Genomic DNA, 19,053 nt, shown 5'->3' with positions numbered 1-19,053 from the left:
ATACTTCCACCATGGCTGATTTCAAGTAACCAAAGACTATGGACTGAATTATGTTCCCTCTAACCCACAATTCCTATGTTGAAGCCCTAACCCCCCAAGGTGACTGTGCTTAGAGAAAAGACCTTTAATGAGATAATTAAAGTTAAACTGAAGTCAGAAGGTAGGGCCCTTATCTAATAGGACTGGTATCCTTTTAAGAAGAGAAAGAGACACCAGAAGTGCCATGCACTGAGAAAAGGCCATATGAAGACAGAGCAAGAAGGTAGCCAACTACAAGTCAAGGAGAGAAATCTTGCCAAAAACCAGCTTTTTGCCCCTTGATTTTAGGTTTTCAGTGTCCAGAAATGTGAGGAAAATAAATTTCTGTCCTTTAAGCCACACAGTCTGTGGAATTTTGTTATGGCAGCCAGAGGAGACTAATACACGAGGTAATGTCACTGAATATGAAGTAGAGAAGAGATGCATAGAATTGACTTTTGCAATTGGAGATGGTGATAGAAAACCACTGCTTTATCAGGCTGCTCAAAATTTGGGAGTGATAGTAAGGGTCTTAGAAGCCACCTTCCTCCATGATGATTATGGCTATACCCTAGGGACTATGGAATGGTGACTAGAAATAATTCTGCTCTGGGACAATAGTGTGAAGCTGCCATACCAGTCCTCAATACCAGCCAGATTTAGTACACGAAGCTCTGGAGCTATGGCTATCGCACAAGAGAGTATTTATAGAAAGAAAACCACATTTTGAGTAATATGGCTGATTAAATCATGACCCAGATGATCAGAAATCAAATCATATGAGCAATTTTTCTACATCAGAAAGAGACTGGAAAGATGGAGGCCATCTTTTGAACGTGATATAAACGTAATGGGGAAGGATCCCTAGTATGTTTCCACTTTCATTTTAGATCTTTTCATCTTAATTTGGTATTCAAAGAAGTATAGAAAAAATTTTTTAGAGACTTAAATCAATATAGACTCTCTCTCTCTCTCTTTTTTAAAAGATTTTATTTATTTATTTGACACAGAGTGTGTGAGAGAGAGAGAGAGAGAGAGAGAGCATACAAGCAGGGGAAGCAGCAGAGGGAGAGGGAGAAGCAGGCTCTCCACTGAATAGGGAACCCAATGTGGGGCTTGATGCCAGGACCCCAGGATCATGATCTGAGTCAAAGGCAGACACCTAACTGACTGAGCCACTCAGGTGCCCCTGTATAGACTTTTATTAGATAATGTGGGATAGTAATCAAGATCTTTCCTGCCCCTAGAAATAACCAATGAGTTAAGGGATTATATATGAGATACATAGAATTAAGAGCTTTCTTGAACATGATTCACCAAAGGTGAAAGGGGATGAACAAATTTGGTGGCTTTCATATCAAGAGATATAAACAGAGGACTGAGAGAAGATATGATGCAATATAAGGAGTACAATACTTAGAAAAATGATCCCCATAAATTTTTATTTTATTTTTATTTTTTAAAAGATTTTATTTATTTATTTGATAGACAGAGCTCACAAATAGGCAGAGAGGCAGGCAGAGAGAGAGGAGGAGGCAGGCTCCCTGAGGAGCAGAGAGCCTCGATCCCAGGACTCTGGGATCATGACCTGAGCTGAAGGCAGAGGCTTAACCCACTGAGCCACGCAGACGCCCCCCACCCCCATAAATTTTTAAATGGTTTATCATATCCTATCCAGAAGCTGAGGGTGAGGTATTCCAGAAAAGCCACTCCTTATGTTTAAAGGAATTACTAGAGGGAAAGATTAACCCTTTATTCCTCAGCTGGATATTTAAGGGTTGTCTTGTATCTTATCTCTCTTATTTCCAAATGTCTATAAGTATTTAAAATGTAATTAGAGAAGTAGTTTTATCAACAAGGAAGTTGAGGCACTATTGGGACTTATCTAAAGTTACCCAGTAAATGGTTCAAAACAGAATAAAAACAGCTCTTTGGCCACTAGTTAATTGTTTCCTTGGCTACACTAAAGATTCTGGACAAATCACTAGCCTTTAAAGAGCATGCTGGATAGAGAAAAAAGAACTCTGTTATACTCTGCTGTTCAGTGCTGTTCAAGGAACTTTCCAAGAGGATGGATATGTTCTAATGAAGCACTTAAAATATGGTTAGTGCAACTGAGAGAATTCATTTTAAATTGCATTTAATTATAATAAAGTTTAAATAACTAGTGGTGGCTAGTGGCCACATTGGTCAGTGTACCTATAAAGCATAGTTTTCCACCTATGATTTGTGACCCACTAACATATCATGGTTATAGCTGAGTTGGTTTTGACTAGCACTGAAAAGAAATAGTTTCTATCTCTTTATTTATATTACCCATATGTTTTTGCATGTTTTTCACTTTTCCATTATAGTCCTTAACACATTAATAATAGTTATTTAAAATTCCCTGTATGGTAATTCCAACATCTGTGTCATATATAAGTCTGGCCTGATATTTGCTTTTTTCTTTAGACTGTGTTTTTTCTTGCTTTTGGGCGTGTCTTATAATTTCTTGTTGCAAACCAGACATGCTGTCTCAGGTAGAAGAACTGAAGTAGGTAGGCATGTAGTGAGAGAATTAATAATGATCTGGCTGAGAGAGGGGCCATATTTCATGTTTGCTGTAGCTGTAGATGCCAGAGGCTTCAAATTCCTCTATTATCCTTGTTTTTATCTTTCTTTTTGATCTTGGGCTTCCCTAACTACTCCTCCTCAGAAAGATTCTGCAGCTTGCAGTATTTCCAGCTGTAACCTTCTGGCATTATACTGAGACCCTTTTGTGGTGGTGGTCAGTTGGGGTGGGGGGAAGCATTCTAATCATTTCGTGTCATTAAATCTTGGTCTTTAAGTGGGCTGGTATCCTTAGGCTATCACCTTCACAAGTGTTTCTCCTGTGGCATGAATTTCTTTCCTCACCCCAAGTGAGACAGAAAAGCTAGAGGTGCTACAACAGGATAGATATCCTTCCCCAGTGGGGATAAGGCATTGGTAAAGTAGTTTCCCTGAAGAGTAGGCTGTTGCTATGGAGATTATACGGGGAGTATTTCACCATAATTATTTTTCCCCTATCCTTGGCAGAGCCTCTAGAAGATCTTCCTCAGAGCTTCACTATGTGAACCTGGTAAGATTCCTCGAGGTGAGTCCCTCAAAATTAGGGACGTCCTCAGGAATTTCTTTTTTTTTTTTTATATAATTTTTTTTATTTTTTATAAACATATATTTTTATCCCCAGGAGTACAGGTCTGTGAATCACTAGGTTTACACACTTCACAGCACTTACCAAAACACATACCCTCCCCAATGTCCATAATCCCACCTCTTCTCCCAAACCCCCTCCCCCCAGCAACCCTCAGTTTGTTTTGTGAGATTAAGAGTCACTTATGGTTTGTCTCCCTCCCAATCCCATCTTCTTTCATTTATTCTTCTCGTACCCACTTAAGCCCCCATGTTGCATCACCACTTCCTCATATCAGGGAGATCATATGATAGTTGTCTTTCTCTGCTTGACTTATTTCGCTAAGCATGATACGCTCTAGTTCCATCCATGTTGTCGCAAATGGCAAGATTTCATATCTTTTGATGGCTGCATAGTATTCCATTGTGTATATATACCACATCTTCTTGATCCATTCATCTGTTGATGGACATCTCGATTCTTTCCATAGTTTGGCTATTGTGGACATTGCTGCTATAAACATTCGAGTACACGTGCCCCTTTGGATCACTACGTTTGTATCTTTAGGGTAAATACCCAATAGTGCAATTGCTGGGTCATAGGGCAATTCTATTTTCAACATTTTGAGGAACATCCATGCTGTTTTCCAGAGAGGTTGCACCAGCTTGCATTCCCACCAACAGTGTAGGAGGGTTCCCCTTTCTCCGCATCCTCACCAGCATCTGTCATTTCCTGACTTGTTGATTTTAGCCATTCTGACTGGTGTGAGGTGATATCGCATTGTGGTTTTGATTTGTATTTCCCTGATGCCGAGTGATATGGAACACTTTTTCATGTGTCTGTTGGCCATCTGGATGTCTTCTTTGCAGAAATGTCTGTTCATGTCCTCTGCCCATTTCTCGATTGGATTATTTGTTCTTTGGGTGTTGAATTTGCTAAGTTCTTTATAGATTCTGGACACTAGTCCTTTATCTGATATGTCGTTTGCAAATATCTTCTCCCATTCTGTCAGTTGTCTTTTGATTTTGTTAACTGTTTCCTTTGCTGTGCAAAAGCTTTTGATCTTGATGAAATCCCAATAGTTCATTTTTGCCCTTGCTTCCCTTGCCTTTTGCGTTGTTCCTAGGAAGATGTTGCTGCGGCTGAGGTCGAAGAGGTTGCTGCCTGTGTTCTCCTCAAGGATTTTGATGGATTCCTTTCTCACATTGAGGTCCTTCATCCATTTTGAGTCTATTTTCGTGTGTGGTGTAAGGAAATGGTCCAATTCATTTTTCTGCATGTGGCTGTCCAATTTTCCCAGCACCATTTATTGAAGAGGCCGTCTTTTTTCCATTGGACATTCTTTCCTGCTTTGTCGAAGATTAGTTGACCATAGAGTTGAGAGTCTATTTCTGGGCTCTCTATTCTGTTCCATTGATCTATGGGTCTGTTTTTGTGCCAGTACCATGCTGTCTTGATGATGACAGCTTTGTAATAGAGCTTGAAGTCCGGGATTATGATGCCACCAACGTTGGCTTTCTTTTTCAATATCCCTTTAGCTATTCGAGGTCTTTTCTGGTTCCATATAAATTTTAGAATTATTTGTTCCATTTCTTTGAAAAAGATGGATGGTACTTTGATAGGAATTGCATTAAATGTGTAGATTGCTTTAGGTAGCATAGACATTTTCACAATATTTATTCTTCCAATCCAGGAGCATGGAACATTTTTCCATTTCTTTGTGTCTTCCTCCATTTCTTTCATGAGTACTTTATAGTTTTCTGAGTATAGATTCTGTGTCTCTTTGGTTAGGTTTATTCCTAGGTATCTTATGGTTTTGGGTGCAATTGTAAATGGGATTGACTCCTTAATTTCCCTTTCTTCTGTGTTGCTGTTGGTGTAGAGAAATGCAACTGATTTCTGTGCATTGATTTTATATCCTGACACTTTCCTGAATTCCTGTATAAGTTCTAGCAGTTTTGGAGTGGAGTCTTTTGGGTTTTCCACATATAGTATCATATCATCTGCAAAGAGTGATAATTTGACTTCTTCTTTGCCGATTTGGATGCCGTTAATTTCCTTTTGTTGTCTGATTGCTGAGGCTAGGACCTCTAGTACTATGTTGAATAGCAGTGGTGATAATGGACATCCCTGCCGTGTTCCTGACCTTAGCGGAAAAGCTTTCAGTTTTTCTCCATTGAGAATGATATTTGCGGTGGGTTTTTCATAGATGGCTTTGATGATATTGAGGTATATGCCCTCTATCCCTACACTTTGAAGAGTTTTGATCAGGAAGGGATGCTGTACTTTGTCAAATGCTTTTTCAGCATCTATTGAGAGTATCATATGGTTCTTGTTCTTACTTTTATTGATGTGTTGTATCACATTGACTGATTTGTGGATGCAGAACCAACCTTGCAGCCCTGGAATAAATCCCACTTGGTCGTGGTGAATAATCTTTTTAATGTACTGTTGAATCCTATTGGCTAGTATTTTGTTGAGTATTTTCGCATCTGTGTTCATCAAGGATATTGGTCTATAGCTCTCTTTTTTGGTGGGATCCTTGTTTGGTTTTGGGATCAAGGTGATGCTGGCCTCATAAAATGAGTTTGGAAGTTTTCCTTCCATTTCTATTTTTTGGAACAGTTTTAGGAGAATAGGAATTAGTTCTTCTTTAAATGTTTGTTAGAATTCCCCTGGGAAGCCGTCTGGCCCTGGGCTTTTGTTTGTTTGGGGATTTTTAATGACTGTTTCAATCTCCTTACTGGTTATGGGTCTGTTCAGGCTTTCTATTTCTTCCTGGTTCAGTTGTGGTAGTTTATATGTTTCTAGGAATGCATCCATTTCTTCCAGATTGTCAAATTTATTGCCGTAGAGTTGCTCATAGTATGTTCTTATAATAGTTTGTATTTCTTTGGTGTTAGATGTGATCTCTCCTCTTTCATTCATGATTTTATTTATTTGGGTCCTTTCTCTTTTCTTTTTGATAAGTCTGGCCAGGGGTTTATCAATTTTATTAATTCTTTCAAAGAACCAGCTCCTACTTTCGTTGATTTGTTCTATTGTTTTTTTGGTTTCTATTTCATTGATTTCTGCTCTGATCTTTATGATTTCTCTTCTCCTGCTAGGCTTAGGGTTTCTTTCTTGTTCTTTCTCCAGCTCCTTTAGGTGTAGGGTTAGATTGTGTACCTGAGACCTTTCTTGTTTCTTGAGAAAGGCTTGTACCGCTATATATTTTCCTCTCAGGACTGCCTTTGTTGTGTCCCACAGATTTTGAACCGCTGTATTTTCATTATCATTTGTTTCCATGATTTTTTTCAATTCTTCTTTAATTTCCCGGTTGACCCATTCATTCTTTAGAAGGATGTTGTTTAGTCTCCATGTATTTTGGTTCTTTTCAAACTTCCTTTTGTGGTTGAGTTCTAACTTTAGAGCATTGTGGTCTGAAAATATGCAGGGAATGATCCCAATCTTTTGATACCGGTTGAGTCCTGATTTAGGACCGAGGATGTGATCTATTCTGGAGAATGTTCCATGTGCACTAGAGAAGAATGTGTATTCTGTTGCTTTGGGATGAAATGTTCTGAATATATCTGTGATGTCCATCTGGTCCAGTGTGTCGTTTAAGGCCTTTATTTCCTTGCTGATCTTTTGCTTGGATGATCTGTCCATTTCAGTGAGGGGAGTGTTAAAGTCCCCTACTATTATTGTATTATTGTTGATGTGTTTCTTTGATTTTGTTATTAATTGGTTTATATAGTTGGCTGCTCCCACGTTGGGGGCATAGATATTTAAAATTGTTAAATCTTCTTGTTGGACAGACCCTTTGAGTATGATATAGTGTCCTTCCTCATCTCTTATTATAGTCTTTGGCTTAAAATCTAATTGATCTGATATAAGGATTTCCACTCCTGCTTTCTTCTGATGTCCATTAGCATGGTAAATTCTTTTCCACCCCCTCACTTTAAATCTGGAGGTTCTTCGGGCTTAAAATGAGTTTCTTGGAGGCAACATATAGATGGGTTTTGTTTTTTTATCCATTCTGATACCCTGTGTCTTTTGTCAGGGGCATTTAGTCCATTAACATTCAGGGTAACTATTGAGAGATATGAATTTAGTGCCATTGTTTTGCCTGTAATGTGACTGTTACTGTATATGGTCTCTGTTCCTTTCTGATCTACCACTTGTAGGCTCTCTCTTTGCTTAGAGGACCCCTTTCAAGATTTCCTGTAGAGCTGGTTTGGTGTTTGCAAATTCTTTCAGTTGTTGTTTGTCCTGAAAGCTTTTAATCTCTCCTTCTATTTTCAATTATAGCCTAGGTGGATAAAGTATTCTGGGCTGCATCTTTTTCCCATTTAGTGCTCTGAAAATATCATGCCAGCTCTTTCTGGCCTGCCAGGTCTCTGTGGATAAGTCAGCTGCCAATCTAATATTTTTACCATTATATGTTACAGACTTCTTTTCCCGGGCTGCTTTCAGGATTTTCTCTTTGTCACTGAGACTTGTAAATTTTACTATTAGGTGACGGGGTGTGGGCCTATTCTTATTGATTTTGAGGGGCGTTCTCTGAACCTCCTGAATTTTGATGCTCGTTCCCTTTGCCATATTGGGGAAATTCTCCCTAATAATTCTCTCCAGTATACCTTCTGCTCCCCTCTCTCTTTCTTCTTCTTCTGGAATCCCAATTATTCTAATGTTGTTTCATCTTATGGTGTCATTTATCTCTCGAATTCTCCCCTCGTGGTCCAGTAGCTGTTTGTCCCTCTTTTGCTCAGCTTCTTTATTCTCTGTCATTTGGTCTTCCATATCACTAATTCTTTCTTCTGCCTCATTTATCCTAGCAGTGAGAGCCTCCATTTTTGATTGCACCTCATTAATAGCTTTTTTGATTTCAACTTAGTTAGATTTTAGTTCTTTTATTTCTCCAGAAAGGGCTTTTATATCTCTCGAGAGGGTTTCTCTAATATCTTCCATGCCTTTTTCGAGCCCGGCTAGAACCTTGAGAATTGTCATTCTGAACTCTAGATCTGACATATTACCAATGTCTGTATTGATTAGGTCCCTAGCCTTCGGTACTGCCTCTTGTTCTTTTTTTGTGTTGAATTTTTCCGTCTTGTCATTTTGTCCAGAGAAGAGTATATGAAGGGGCAAGTAAAATATAAAAGGGTGGCTACAACCCCAGGAAAATATGCTTTAACCAAATTAGAAGAGATCCCAAATCGTGAGGGGGGAGAAAGGGGATAAAAAGAGGTTCAAAAAGGAAGAAAGAAAGAAAAAAAAAAAGAAAAAAGAAAGAAAAAAAAAAGAAAAGAATTAAAAAAAAAGAAAACACCTAAGAAAAATATAAAAAAGAAAAAATACATGTATTAGATAAGCTAGTAAAAAGTAAAAAATCGCTACAAAAGACAAAGGTAACAGTTAAAAAAAAAATTTTACCCGAAGGCGAGAAAAAAAACAAAAAATGAAAAAGAAAAAAATTAAATTAACCGCAAGACTAAAAAAAATCACAGGGAAAAAGCCATGAGTTTCGTGCTTTGCTTTCTCCTCCTCTAGAATTCTGCTGCTCTCCTTGGTATTGAAACCGCACTCTTTGGTAGGTGAACTTGGTCTCGGCTGGATTTCTTATTGATCTTCTGGGGGAGGGGTCTGTTGTAGTGATTCTCAAGTGTCGTTGCCCCTTCGGAATTGCACCGCCCTTACCCGGGGCCGGGGTGAGTAATCCGCTTGGGTTTGCTTTCAGGAGCTTTTGTTCCCTGAGCGCTTTCCATAGAGTTCTGGAGGACGGAAATACAAATGGCGGCCTCCTGGTCTCCTGCCCGCGGAGGAGCCGAGAGCCCAGGGCCGCACTCCTCAGTGCGCGCTCAGAGAACTGCGCCCAGTTACTCCCGTCTGCCTGACCTCTGGCCGCGCTCCGAGCTCACCGAGCCTGCAACCGGTTCAAGGTCACCCAGAGCTGCGAGCTTACTGTCGGCTCTGTCTCTGTAGCCGGCTTTCCCGTTCCAATACCCGCAAGCTCTGTGACACTCAGACACCCCCGATCCTTCTGTGGCCCTGCGGGACCTGAGGCCACGCTGACCCCGTGTGGGCTTTGCCCCGGGTAGCCTCTGGAGCGATGTCCCTCAGCGGAACAGACTTTTAAAAGTCCTGATTTTGTGCGCGGTTGCTCCGCCGCTTGCCGGGAGCCGGCCCCTCCCCCCGGGGTCTATCTTCCTGTCGCTTTGGATTCACTTCTCCGCCGGTCCTACCTTTCAGAAAGTGGTTGTTTTTCTGTTTCCAGAATTGCTGTTCTTCTTCTCTTCGATCTGCCGATGGATTTTCCAGGAATTTCTTACTCTTGAGCTAGTTCACACTCTACCCTTAGTAATTGATCAAAATTACCATTTAAGTGTGCCTATCACTTTATGGCACTAGTGACTTCTGCTCCAGCCAAGCAGATCTTAGATGTCACTCTTCTGATTCACTTTCCTTTCAAGATTCTGGGATGGTGGTTTGCCCACAACCTTAGTTCTCTGAGGAGCTCAGAAAAAGTCACTGATTTTCAGTTTGTTTAGCTTTTTCTTGTTGTATAGGACTGACAACTTCCAAGTTCTTTACTTATCAAGGCTAAAATTGTTACTCTCATGACAACTTTTTAAACCTTTGCTTTAACTGTATTTCTGAGTATGTACTGAGTTATAATGTAAAATGTAGCTCCTGCTAAGGTTACAAAAATGTTAAGGAACAGTAGTGTGAGGCAGAAAAAATAAGACTCTGGGGCCACTTCTGTGGAGGCATGTCCCACACACTTTCATGGAACCATCCTATATATTCCAACACCTGGTAAGAAAATTCTCATTAATTTCCAGAATATATTCACTGAAAATAAGAGCAGGAAGGGTTAAATAATATAACTGGTAAACAGTGGTTTATTTATTTTTTACTACAAATGTGCTATTCAATCACATAGCATATGGCCTGGCATATCTTGAAAGATATAGACTATTAGTTTTCTGCTTTTCTGAAAAACATTTGAATTTTGACATAATTTGTTCTTTGTATTGCTTTTAGCTACAGGTAAGCTGAACATATAATCTTAATGTGAATAATTTTACTTGACACTTTGATTTGCTATTTGGGAAATATTATCTAAGTACTTCTTAATTTGCAATATTGATTTTTCTGTACCAATTTTAGTCTAACTAGATTTAGTTTAAACTTGAAAACTTATTAGTTAGAAATTAATGTTCATTAAATCATTTTAAAATGTGGCACAAGTAAATAAGGGGCTTTGGGAAGAAAAAGAAAAGAGACAAAGTTCTTTTTCATCTCGCTTCTGCATATCCTTGCCCATAAACAGGGAACAGTGTCTGAAATGTTTGTAAGTGCCTTGTATACAGTCCTTCCCTTTCTATAACTCAACTCTGACCTAACCTGTGCAAGGAAGTCCATAGAGGAAATGAATGCTTTTCATAACACAATAGAAATGCTTATAAATGTCTGTAAATGGTCTTCATAATAGCTACCTTCCAAAAGAAAAAAAAGAAAAAGTTCAGGATGAATTTCACATCGTGTTTAATTTTAAATGTTTTTATACATGTATAGATTCATAATAATATTGTGTACTTTTGGGTGCCTGAGTGGCTCAGTCGTTAAGCATCTGCCTTCGGTTCAGGTCATGATCCCAGGGTCTTGGACTTGAGTCCTGAATTGGGCTCCCTGCTCAGTGGGGAGACTGCTTCTCTCTTCACTCCCCCTGCTTATATTCCCACTCTTGCTGTCTCTATTAAATAAATAAATAAATAATGGAGGTTCCTCAAAATGTTGAAACTAGAACTGCCCTATGACCCAGCAATTGCACTACTGGGTATTTACCCTAAAGATACAAACGTAGTGATCCAAAGGGGCACGTGGATCCGAATGTTTATAGCAGCAATGTCCACAATAGCCAAACTATGGAAAGAACCTAGATGTCCATCAACAGATGAATGGATAAAGAAGATGTGGTATACATACACAATGGAATACTATGCAGCCATCCAAAGAAATGAAATCTTGCCATTTGCGACAACATGGATGGAACTAAAGTGTATCATGCTTAGCGAAATAAGTCAAGCAGAGAAAGACAACTATCATATGATATCCCTGATATGAGGAAGTGGTGATTCAACATGGGGGCTTAAGTGGGTAGGAGAAGAATAAATGAAGCAAGATGGGATTGGGAGGGAGACAAACCATAAGTGACACTTAATCTCACAAAACAAACTGAGGGTTGCTGGGGGGAGGAGGGTTGGGAGAAGGGGGATGGGGTTATGGACACTGGGGAGGATATGTGCTTTGGTGAGTGCTGTGAAGTGTGTAAACCGGGCGATTCACACACCTAAATAAATAAATAAATAAATAAAATCTTAAAAAAAAAAGATTGTGTATTTTTTTTGGTAAAAAATTTTTACAAATTTCACATTTAAGAAGTATCACAAAGTAATTTTATTCTCTGATTATTAAATGATATTATAATTTCAAAAACCAAGCAGTCCTACATTTATATCAAAACATTCAGAAATTAACATAGTAGACTGTGATTTTAGTACAATTATTGTGGCAGGTGTGGCTATTCTATCTGGAATTTTAAATCTGCTACACTATCATGCTGCAAGCAAAGGGGGATAATAAAATGATTAACCTCATAAATTAAATAAGGAAAAGAGGGAAATTGTATATAGAAATGGTACCATGATGATAAATAGTGAAAAAGAATTATGATTTCCAAAGCATCCAAATTCACAAGCTTGGCAAAAAGAAAAAAGGAAAAAAAAGAAGAAAGAAAAAAAAAGGAAACGATAACATTCATGAACAAAAATCCAAATGTTCATTAATCCTATTAGAATAAAGCATATAGTTTTAGTTCCATATTTAATCACTGATGTATATTAAAGGGCTCTCTGCTGACATATTTAAAACGATGTGCTATTGCAGGCAGTCATTTCACCACATGGTCCACAAGCTAATTTCTCATAATTTACACATTCATACTTTTGGGAATCCAGATTACTAATAACCACCTTGGGTATGTGAAAGCTACACACAGGAAACACCTGCAGAACAATCTTAGTTTCTGTAAGGAAGTGAAACCATTTATCATAAATTTATTGAAAGAAACTCAGGATGATGTTTTATATTTATAAATGCATAAAAAACTTTCTTACCTAAAGCTTTCATACACCAGATTGTCTTATTCCAACGGGTTGGCTGTGTCCTAATGTGTTTACTATTTGTTGTAAATTCAACCTCCACAGTATCACCAATGACTTCATCTCTCAAAATAATAAATATTTCACCAGGATTCTGTAAGATAAAAAATATTACCCAATTAGGGTCTTGAAAAGGTTTACCTTAACCAACAGAACACATTATATTTATTAATGACAGAATCTGTGCATGATGATTGTCTTCCACCATGTCCATATTTTCTATTATATTCAAAAATAAAATACATAAATGTGATTCTCACTACATTTTAACTTTATCAACTTGGTGTCTATTTTGTCTTCATTCCCATCTTTGGCAACTGAAAAAACAGTGAGGACACAGTTGTTCTCTTTTTGTCTTGAGCCTTCCCCGTTCTTTAGGCTCCCTTCTCTCAGGGTAATAAGCATCACTTCACAGACCTATTCTGCAACCAAATCCTTTTTTTCCTAAAATCTGTTTTCCTTCACTCTTCTAGAACTTGGTACATTTATCCATAAATGAGAGGGTTGAATAAGTTTAGCTCTAGGATCTCTTAATATTTTATTTTATTTATTTATTTTAAAAGATTTTATTTATTTATTTGTCAGAGAGAGAGCACAAGCAGGCAGAGTGGCAGGCAGAGGCAGAGAGAGAAGCAGGCTCCCTGCTGGACAAGGAACCAGATGCGGGACTCGATCCCAGGACCTCGGGATCATGACCTGAGCTGAAGGCAGCGGCCCAACCAACTGAGCCATCCAGGCGTCCCCATCTCTTAAAATTTTAGATACGAGTTTTAATGTGCAATATTTTAAACATCCAAAAGTTTTAAATTTTACCTAATAGAGGTTCTCTGGTTACTCTTTATTTGTGATGAGTATCTGTGAGAGTTACTGAGTTGATAAAGGTTATAAATCTAAAAGTATCAAGATTTTATTGAAGTCAAAAAGCTAAATCTCTGTACATAAGGCAAAAAAGTTTTTTGAAAACTCTTTTGGAAAAAAACCCAGAAAAAATAATTAGGGATAAAAAGATTGACATTAATACAGATATTATTCCTTCTTTTTGAAGGAATAAATATTTGTTAAGCATCTATGTTATACTAGGAATTATGTGAAGCACTTTTAATAGAAGGATATTTCCTTTAATCCTAATCAAAATATACACACACTGAAGCAAAAATGGAAGGCTATTAGTTTTCTCTTTTAAGAATAGGGTAGCTAATACAGAGAGTTACATTCCGAGGATTAATCAGAACTATCTATATCAAAATCTATACTCTACATTGTGCTGTTTAACCCTTCAAAATGACCAAAATGAAAATACCATTTTTATGTTTATCTCCGATAGCACCTTCAAAGTCAAACTAAATTTCAGTCTCTCACAAAATAAACAGAAACCTCATTTATATCCTCTTACAAAACTGTGTTTACCCAAGAGTCATTAACTTCAAAGTTCTCTTATTTAAAAGCTATCTCTCTAAGCATAAATCACTTACAGATAAAACTTACATCTTTAATGCTCTGTACCAAAGTGTCTCTATGAATACGTTGATGTCGCAAAACTGGTTCAGCTGACACACTTCCACTTCAGGAATTTTTCCACCAGAGTCTAGTGCTCCCAAATATTTGTCTGAAGGATATTTTAAACTAAATTTCTCATCAATTACATTGCCAATGGAGGAAAGATGCCACTATTCCAGCTAACACACATTCCCACGTGTCAAGAATGTCTCCCTGTTTCTTTCCCTGTGCCTCACCAAGACATTGCTTCGTGTAATCCCTGAGGTCAGGGATGTGAGCCCCTCTAGTTCCTCACATCTGATACCTCCTCTTCACAGGACCTCATGTTTAGCTCAATTTTTTAAGTTCCTTTGTTGCTCACATCTGTCACCTTATTCCAAATCTTTAATGACTTCCTATTGACTTTGGCCCAGATCCCCAAGATCCTCTGCTTCAAAGTTCTTCAGAGCTCTCTTTCATAGGTTTGCCATGTCTTGTTTTACTTTGACCCATCCCCTCCCAAACTTAGTAAGCCTAAGCAACCTCTCTCAATGTTTTATTCACCTATCTAACTCATTCTCATTCAGAAAGGCTCACACAGGCTGCTTCTTATGCATCAGATTCCCACCTTAATAAAGGGCAGGACTCCACCTTTCAACCATTTCCAAATGACAGTTTTAAATAAAAGACAAGCATACTGACCACCCCAAATGAGGCACTGACATCTGCATTTGTACCCAGGGCCAGCTTCATGGGTGTATGACCTGTGCAGTTACACAGGCCCTCTACTTAGAAGGCCCTGCACTTGGTTTAATGTTCTGTTGTCATCACTGCCTTAAAGTGCTTATTAATTTGAACAAGGGCCTCTACATTTTCATTTTGCACCAGGTCTATTTGTACATAATGTTGGCATGCCATTTACTTCCTACTCTCCCTCCATCTCTCTACACTTATCCTCTCTGTCAAGGTCTGACTCGGGTTTCATAAGCTCCATAAATCCTCCCTAAACTTCAGCCCATAATAACTTTCTTTTTTCTTTTTTAAGATTTTATTTATTTATTTGACAGACAGAGATCACAAGTAGGCAGAGAGGCAGGCAGAGAGAGGTGGGGGTAGGGATGAGCAGAGAGCCCAATGTGGGGCTTGATCCCAGGACCCTGAGATCATGATCTGGGCTGAAGGCAGAGGCTTTAACCTACTGAGCCACCCAGGCGCCCCCCATAATAACTTTCAAAGGAATTATGGAACATTTCACACCCATATTCCTCTTTCCTAAGTCACGCCCTCTGCTCTTAATTAGTTATTTGTGTCTTTGTCTTGGCTTCCTAGCTAGATTTTCAAATCCTGAAGTATTTTTTAATTTTTTCCATATCTTTGTGGCATCTTGCAAGAATTTTGTACATAGGAGACAATCTGTACATATTTTTAAAATTTAGATGGAATAAGCCTGTTAAAACACGACATTTTAAAACTCAACACGCCCAACTCTACTCCTTACACGCCTCAGGACTCTCAGCTTCATCTGTTTCCTGCACCTCCACAGAGGAAGTGGCCTGCTCTAGGAAGGAAGGCCTGCATTATCCAGCCTTGTCCTTAACTATTATGAACATGTTAATTAAAAATATAATTGTGTGGGTACACTTAATTCAATAGAGAAAGTACTAGACACTCAAATAATCATAAATTTGGTTTTATCAGTTATGAAGCTACTATTTTGCTCTCAATCTTTCTGACTCATCTGTTTATCCCTTATTTGATTCTAAATATTCAGAGACAGAAAGAATTCTGATAATCATCACTTCCAAAGTCTGAAGTTTTGTGACATTGGTCACAAAGCTTGAGACCTAAACAAAAGAATTAGAACTTGGTCTATAATATGACATACAAATGGTGAAGTTTCTGGTTCTGCTAGGGTTGTCTTTAGGCTTTAAGGATATATTATATGCAGGCAACAAAGGCTTTTTATCCCAGTGGATCATCATGACTTTTGTGCACAGACCAATGGCTCTTTCCATGTATCCATGCCTACTTTAATAGGCATGAGGTTAGCAATCATAGTTCCATGGGTTTTATTAAGCCAGAACTGTACAGGTTCCTACAGCTCACCTCTATCTGACCCATCACAGCACAGTGAGGATTAGGTTCTGGCAATTGTTCCAAATTTGGCTGTTAATTCTCACCTCCAGGATTACCTAGAAAGCTCTTAGAACTGCCAATATACAGGCCATAACCCACAGTGTTTATATCTGAATCCTTGGGGATAGGATTCAGGCATTTTTTATATATATATTTTATATATAGATAATTTCTTTGAGAGAGAGACTGAGAGAGAGAGCACAAGCATGGGAAGCAGCAGGCAGAGGGAGAGGGAGAAGCAGGCTCTCCACTGAGCAAAGAGTCTAACATGTGATTCGATCCCAGGACCCTGGGATCATGACCTGAAATGAAGGCAGCCGCTTAACAGACTGAGACATCCAGGTGCCTCCAGGCATTATCTTGCTTAAACCTCCCCTAATTGACCCTATATACAGCTTAGTTTGAGAGTCACTTGGTTAAAGGGAAAAGATGTCTTTCAGTCACTATAAAACCTTACCACCAAAGTGGTAGCCCTTTACAACACAGACATTTTAGGCACTGATACACACAATAATCTTTTGCAGCTTTTCCTGTATTTTTCAGTGAAGCCAAAGTATCAGATTTTAAGTTAAGGTTGGTTACCAAGATGGCCAAACTGTGGAAAGAGCCAGGATGCCCTTCAACAGACAAACGGATAAGGAAGATATAGTCCATATATACAATGGAATATTACGCCTCTATCAGAAAGGATGAATATCCAACTTTTGTATCAATATGGATGGGACTGGAGGAGATTACGCTGAGTGAAATAAGTCAGGCAGAGAGATTATCATATGGTTCCACTTACTTGCGGAGCATAAGATATAACATGGAGGACATTAGGAGAAGGAAAGGAAAGTGAACTGGGGGAAATTGGAGGGAGAGACAAAGCATGAGAGACTGTGGTCTCTGAGAAACAAACTGAGGGTATTGGGGGGGATGGGGGATGGGGGAATAGGTGAGGTGCTAAGCATTAAGAAGGGCATGTATTGCATGGAGTACTGGGTGTGGTGCATAAACAATGAATCTTGGAAAACTGAAAAAATAAAATAAAATAAAATAAAAAAAGAAGTAGTTTGTGATTTGGTATGAGAAATCAGTGGGCAGTGGTGTTAGTTTCTTGTATATTATTTTAAACTGTCTCAGGGCCAAGGAACAAATGGGTAGGAGGTAATATCTGAAGGTCCCATGATTTTTCCATGGGTCCTTCAGAATCACACCCCTGCATATAGTCTAAGGGTTTCTCTAGATTTGTTGGCTACATAATCAGGTGTGCACTATGGGTTTGGAGACTCACATTACAGTAGTAGCTACAGAGATCTGTCAAGGAACAGGTCAAATAAAATGAATGCCTTTTGTAGGGAATATGCCATGTTCTAGGATTCAGATACAAAGACAATTCAATGAAATTAATATAGATCCAAATGTTGAAAAAGTCCCTAAAAAGGCCTTTCAAGGTTAAACTATAATTTCGAGAATTAAATTTGCTCAAGAAGTCAACAAGTGACTGGACTGGTTTTCAAACTGTTTCAGTCTTACCATCAGAAAAAGCAGCAGTGGGAGAATAACATAAAAATAAAGACATATCAGTTAATTAAACTCAAGGGAGTAAAAGATTCTGGGGGGCAGGAGGAAAACTGATATTGCAATAGCCAGATTCCTATCAAAAGGAAGAGGAAATGACAGATGGCAGACCTGCCTATACAGATAAAATAAAGAAAAGAAGTTCACTCCTAACTGCTTCTAAGGATGGTGTTCTTGAAGAGGAAATAATGAAGCCATTACTGCACCTGTGACCAGGGCCTGGAGAAAAAACAAAAGAGGGAGGAGGCATCAGGAAGTAAGCTACTGTACTTCCAATAGGGCCCACTGAAGAAAACATTTAGAGGATCTTAAAGCTACAGGTAACATCCATAAAAAAGAGCAATTAGGTTCTCTGCTTGAGTATTTTGCAGTTCTAAAAAGTGATTATATAACAGTCGGTGGATATCAGAGAAGCCTCTGAAGGGGTACTGAATTCTTGATGCCATTATTAGGTGATTTGAAGGTAACCTATTATTTAGCCTTGGCATATTGACATTTCAGACCAGAGAAGTCATTGTTGTGGGGATTATTCTAGTAAGATAGGATGTTGAACACTATCTGTACCTTCTACCCACTAGATGCCAGTAGCAATCCCCCACTTATGACAACCAAAACTGTCTACAGGCTTTGCCAAATACCTTCTCGGGGAAGGAGGACAAAATTACTCCCAGATGAGAACTACCACTCTGAGGGAATTTGCCAAAGAAATTATAGAAGTTAGGACTTTGTTAATTATGGCCATTCTAACTGGTGTAATCTCAATTACACCAATTACATTTCAATGAGGTTTTGATCTGAATCTCCCTGATGGCTAATAATGATGAACATTTTTTCATGTGTCTGTTAGCCATTTGTATGTCTTCATTGGAGAAGTGTCTGTTCATGTCTTCTGCCCATTTTTTGACATGATTATCTGTTTTTTGACTGTTGAGTTTGAAGAGTTCTTTATAGATCTTGGATATTAGCCCTTTGTCTGTAGTGTCATTTGCGAATACCTTCTCCCATTCTGTGGGTTGCCTTGACTTTGTAGTAATAGACAGCACAGAGAAGCTGGTAAATAGAGCAGGTCCAGTTCTGGTTTAGATGTTATTCCAGAGGAAGAATGCCCCCCAGGTGGATTTCTTATTGGGACATAAAGTTGGAACAGACTCATTTTTACATGAATGTGTTTGGCAGGCCTAGAACTCATTGACTTCCTATTTCTCGTGATCAATTACTACACAAGACAAAATCAAAAAGAATGTGCTAGAAAAACAAATGTGCTGGCTCATAATAATAAAAAATGAAGACATTAAAACATAGCAAAGAATGCTAATCCTAGAAAAAGTAAAAGAAGAGGTCAAATTAAGTAGCAGATTTAAGCTGTTAAGACTTATCCAGGTAGTTCTCAAAGAGACAGAGAGTAACTTACATAAAAAGAACATCTGAGGCATATCTTCACTAGTACATGAAAAACAATGTTGAAGAAAATATATTTCCTCTGCTTTTAAAGTGGCA

General features: G+C 38.5%; 1 protein-coding gene across 8 annotated transcripts in view; it reads right to left on the bottom strand.

Moving 5' to 3' along the window:
• Positions 1–19,053, bottom strand: part of BANK1 (B cell scaffold protein with ankyrin repeats 1) — a 305,691-nt gene that overhangs the window by 207,032 nt on the left and 79,606 nt on the right. For all 8 annotated transcript variants that reach the window (XR_006602628.1, XR_006602629.1, XM_045067101.1 and 5 more), the window contains one exon: positions 12,337–12,475. Coding sequence is in view for 6 of the 8 variants with exons in the window: in XM_045067101.1 (XP_044923036.1) it covers positions 12,337–12,475 (139 nt within the window). In the remaining 2 variants the exon portion in view is untranslated. The remainder of the gene's footprint in view (positions 1–12,336; positions 12,476–19,053) is intronic.

The sequence above is a fragment of the Mustela putorius genome, unplaced genomic scaffold, assembly GCF_011764305.1.
Source record: "Mustela putorius furo isolate JIRA1106 unplaced genomic scaffold, ASM1176430v1.1 tig00003871_pilon_pilon_pilon, whole genome shotgun sequence".
In the NCBI taxonomy this organism is placed as follows: domain Eukaryota; kingdom Metazoa; phylum Chordata; class Mammalia; order Carnivora; family Mustelidae; genus Mustela; species Mustela putorius.
The sequence above is the reverse complement of the archived record's forward strand: the minus strand, read 5'-3'. Positions and strand labels throughout refer to the sequence as shown.